Raw genomic sequence first — 4,232 nt, 5'->3', positions numbered from 1 at the left:
TCTGCGCCCTGGGCTCGCCCTGTTGTTGATTCCTGGCGGGGGTGGGGGGTGGGCGCAAAGGCAGGATTAGGAGAGGTTTCCCAGCTGGACAGCGGGGGGTCCCACCCCGGGAGTTGGGGGGCGGGAGAGGGGGAACCGCTGAAACAAGACAACTGACAGCGAGCCATCCGTCACGGGCAACAAATTGGTTACATTTCTCAGGATTGTCTCATTACCGACGGGCTACAACGTTTAATTTTTTTTAGGAAGGAGGAAAGGCATAGGACGCTGGCCATTTGGATAATTTGGGGGTCTAGTTTCTGTTATTTAAATGTTGAGAGAGGTCAGGGGTGGGCTTCCTAGAAGGGGGTCCCTTCTCTCTTTTCCCCTCCAGCACCCACTTCTCTCTCCGGCTCTTGGGGACCATTACACTGTGGTGGCCGAGTTGGATGGTGCCCCCCGTGGCTTTGAAGCCCTAGGCCCCCCATGTGCATGACCCAGCTGCGTTTTGGAGGCCTCGACCTCGTAGAAACAAGCGCCCCCCAAATCCTCCCCCCCCCAATTGCTGGCTTGCCTTGCCTCGGGGCTGGTCTCCCACACCTGGCTCTGTAATTCATACAATAATGACTCTTTGCTTTGATGGAGAGAGAGGGGCCGCAGGCTGAGCTGGACTCCGGGGTGGGGGGGGGCTGACATCCTGACCGGCCCCCCCACTTCTTCCGAGACTCCAAATCCCCGAGCCGGTGCAGCAAGAGCCTGTGCAACTGTCCAGGCCCGTTCGTTCGAAAAGCGAGAGGAGAAATACGAATGAGCATTCATAAGAAAGAGAGAAGGGAGGAGAGTGGACGGAACCCCCGTTCCCACTTGCACCTTTCCCCCCTCAGCTAGGAATGCAGACCTCGCACCAGGCTGAGCCCCCCATCCCAGGCTGGTATTCGGGGAGCAACACGGAGGCGCTCAGGGCACCCTGGGGCACCCTCCCCGAGAAACCCGGCGGTCCGCGTGCCCGCCTGCCCCAACCGAGCTGAGCTGTGGATTTAGCAAAGCCGGCTGCCGCCCTGGCTGCTTTGAAAGGACTTTGAAAGCCCCCGAGTCTCAGCTGGGATCCATCCTCCGAGGTTCAGAGTTCAGACGCATAAAGCGCGAGCATGTGGTCGCCTCCGGGAGGAATTTTTACTGCCGGGGGAAGGGACCGGGAGCGCTCTCTCTCTCTCTCTCTCTCTCTCAAAGACGTGCCGTTTTCTGGGTTTTTAAAAAAAATGCAAGTTGGGGTTGAGCGTCGACCCATGGACTCGGTGTTGGGGGGCGAGCAGGGGGCAGCCGGTCCACGATTCTCTCTCGTCGTTGGTGTCTCTGTCTCTCTCTCTCTCTCCCTTCCTCTCCGAAATCACTAATAAAAATATCTTTAAAGAAAATAAAATGCAAGTAGGGGGTTGGCGTCCAGCAGCCAGAACCCCCCTACATGGGGAGGCAGGCGCTCAGGCAGGGTGCAGAATGGGGGTCCGCTGTCCAGCTCAGGGCCTGGGGGGGGGTGGAGGGCCAGGGGCCCCCAACTTCTCTCCTCTCCCCACACAAGTCCCGAACCCCCTCTCCCCCCACCTCTGCCCCCCTTTGAAAGTTTCCGCCTTGATGGGTTGACGGTGCTCATTCGAGATGGTTTCGGAATTGGTAGAACCCGGGAGTGTCTGGAAGATCAGTATCTTTTAAAAAACACACACACACACACACACAAAACGACTCATTTCAGAGAGGAAGGGAGAGAGAGAGATAGAAACACTAATGATGAGAGAGAATCGTGGACCGGCTGCCTCCTGCACGCCCCTCACCGGGGATGGAGCCCGCACCCCTGGCCGGTGCCCTGATGGGGGAACCCAACCGCGACCTCCTGGTTCATAGGTCGATGCTCAGCCTCTGAGCCACGCAGGCCGGGCCCGACGGTCAGCATCTTGTCCTTGGCCCTCAGGGGACATCTAATTAGGGCACCGACGCGCTCAACCATCCCAGGATGGAGGGGAGGAGAGGGGAAGGGAAATTTTGGGGACGCCGCTCACGGCAGCCTCGAGTGGATTTCAAATCCCTGAGCTTGGCAAGAAAGGACTCCATTTCCAAAAAAACGAGGAGAAGTGTCGGGGCGAGACGCTCCTAGAAGCTGACCGTCTTGCTTGGGACACACACCTCCCTCTCCCCTCTCCCCCCCCAACTCACTCCTCCCAGCAACTACAGACGCTGCCATGATTTTTGGAAATAAGAAAGGACCACGCTTGGCGCCCTGCTGCGCGTGGGTGCGAATATGTGTGAAAGAGAGAGAGAGAGAGGGGGTGACAACAGCAGGAAGCCGAGGGGCTGTGCTCACAGGCGCACCCCCTGATGCGCACGGAGACCAGGGTGGGGGGTCGTGCGCCCTGGTTCCGGGCGCGCGCGGAGGGAGTCTCCGGCTGGCTCCTAGGGCTCGGCTGGCGCTTGAGGAGACGAGACGAGAGGAGAGAGAGAGAGAGAGAGAGAGAGAGAGAGAGAGGCCATTTTCATCTGTGACCGGCCTGGAACCAGGCCCTTTTGGGGATGCCCCAGGTCCTCGCGCGCATCGGGGGGCGCACGGTTCGCGCGCACGAAGGGCACGTGCCCTGCCTGACCTGCTGGCCGAGAGAGAGAGAGAGAGAGAGAGAGAGAGAGAGAGAGAGACTATCTTACTGTGTCTAAGCTGTCTTAATATGCCCAGATTGTCAGGAATTTGGGTCATTTTTCCTTCTCATTTCCACCTCTTCCTCCTCCTCTTCTTCCACCTCCTGGGCAGCCTCCTCCCTCTATTCGGGGGAACAGAGAGAGAGAGGGAGAGATGGGGGGATTGGGGAGCGAGGGTTTTGCACAGGCGGCATGTTGATGAGCTGGGCTGCTGCCCACGCGGGGCCGGATTAGCCTCAGCGCGCTCGCTCGCGGGGCTCCATCTGGCGAGCCGCTGTCGGAGGCGCCCTGGGTGTGCGCGCTGCACGTGCGAGAAGGAGGAGGAGGAGGAGGAGGAGGAGGAGGGCGCCCCAGCGAGCGAGCGAGCCTTTCTGGGGCTCTGCGAACGCGAAATTAATAAGTAATAATTTATGGATGAGGGGAGATTAGCAGAGGTCCGGTCCCTTCGCGCAAGCAGCGCTGACACCCCCTGGGGAGGTCGGCCATCCGTCTGTCCCTGGGTCCGTCCGTTCGGAGAAGGACAGGAGGGCCCCGGGAGTGGAAAGCAGGATCTGGGGGGGCCTCCAGGGACCGGTTTTACATACACGGAATTAATTTTGCCGACCCGGGAAGCCACGGGCTTTAAAGGAGCCGCTATCTTATTGGCGCGGCGGCGGCCTCCCCACTCCTGGGAACCCAACTTCGTGTCCCGAATGTTTGTGTCCGGAACGAAAAGATCAAATGCGTTTTTTTTTAAAAAAATAGAGGGTGTTGCCCGAAAACCTGCCCATCGAAAAAAAGTGTGTATATATCCATTTTTTTCTTTTTTAAAAATACGTTTTTATTTGATTTCAGGGAGAAGGGAGAGAGAGAGAGAGAAACATCCATGAGGAGAGAGAATCTTGGATCGGCCGCCTCCTGCGCGCCCCGCACTGGGGATGGAGCCCCCAAAACCCGGGCCTGTGCCCTGACCTGGAATCGAACCCGGGACCCTCCCGGTTCCTAGGTTCGATGCTCAACCACTGAGCCACGCCGGCTGGAGTATATATATTTTGTTTCTTTTGCTCCCAAGCGTGTCTCATATTTTTGTTTGTTTTTGGACTTCAGAAAGCGAGGGCGACTTCCGATGAAACGCGACCAATAGATCTTCTTCTACTGGTTTCCAGAACCTTCTGGACATCGGTGCCACCCCTCCTCCCCCTCATGGGTAGAGGAGGAGGTCTGGGGACCTCCTTTTCCTTTGGGGGTGTCTCCGTGGCCGCAGCCAAGGGGAGAAGGCATTTATTTTTTATTTTATTTTATTTTATTTTATTTTTTTTGCCGGCCACCCTTTCTCCGGGAAGATGAATCGGGCTGCGCCCTATAAATTAATGAAAAGATTAAACTTTGGCCGGAGGGGACATCCAGCCCGCCCGTCATTTCTTTCCCCCCGTGTGGTGGCGAGGCTGTTGTCTCTCCGAGCCCCGGCCTCGTCCGTAATATCTCTCAGGCCTTGATGTAGTGTTTCGATAAAAATAAATTACTTGTAATTGAATTCCGCACTATTTCACTCCGCAGTCTATTACTCCCAGGCCGGCCAGCAGCCCGCAGCCAGC

The 4,232-nt window shown here is 57.4% G+C and overlaps 1 protein-coding gene across 1 annotated transcript in view; it reads left to right on the top strand.

Annotated features, from left to right (window-relative positions):
- LOC102257368 (short stature homeobox protein-like) overlaps window positions 1-4,232 on the top strand; it is a gene marked incomplete at both ends in the record, with an annotated part of 19,059 nt that overhangs the window by 1,965 nt on the left and 12,862 nt on the right. Inside the window, one exon of the mRNA XM_005861478.2 lies at window positions 1,054-1,119. Coding sequence (XP_005861540.2) covers window positions 1,054-1,119 — 66 coding nt within the window. The remainder of the gene's footprint in view (window positions 1-1,053; window positions 1,120-4,232) is intronic.

Source organism: Myotis brandtii, unplaced genomic scaffold (genome assembly GCF_000412655.1).
Source record: "Myotis brandtii unplaced genomic scaffold, ASM41265v1 scaffold1518, whole genome shotgun sequence".
Taxonomy (NCBI): domain Eukaryota; kingdom Metazoa; phylum Chordata; class Mammalia; order Chiroptera; family Vespertilionidae; genus Myotis; species Myotis brandtii.
This window is presented reverse-complemented; position numbering and strand designations above follow the sequence as displayed.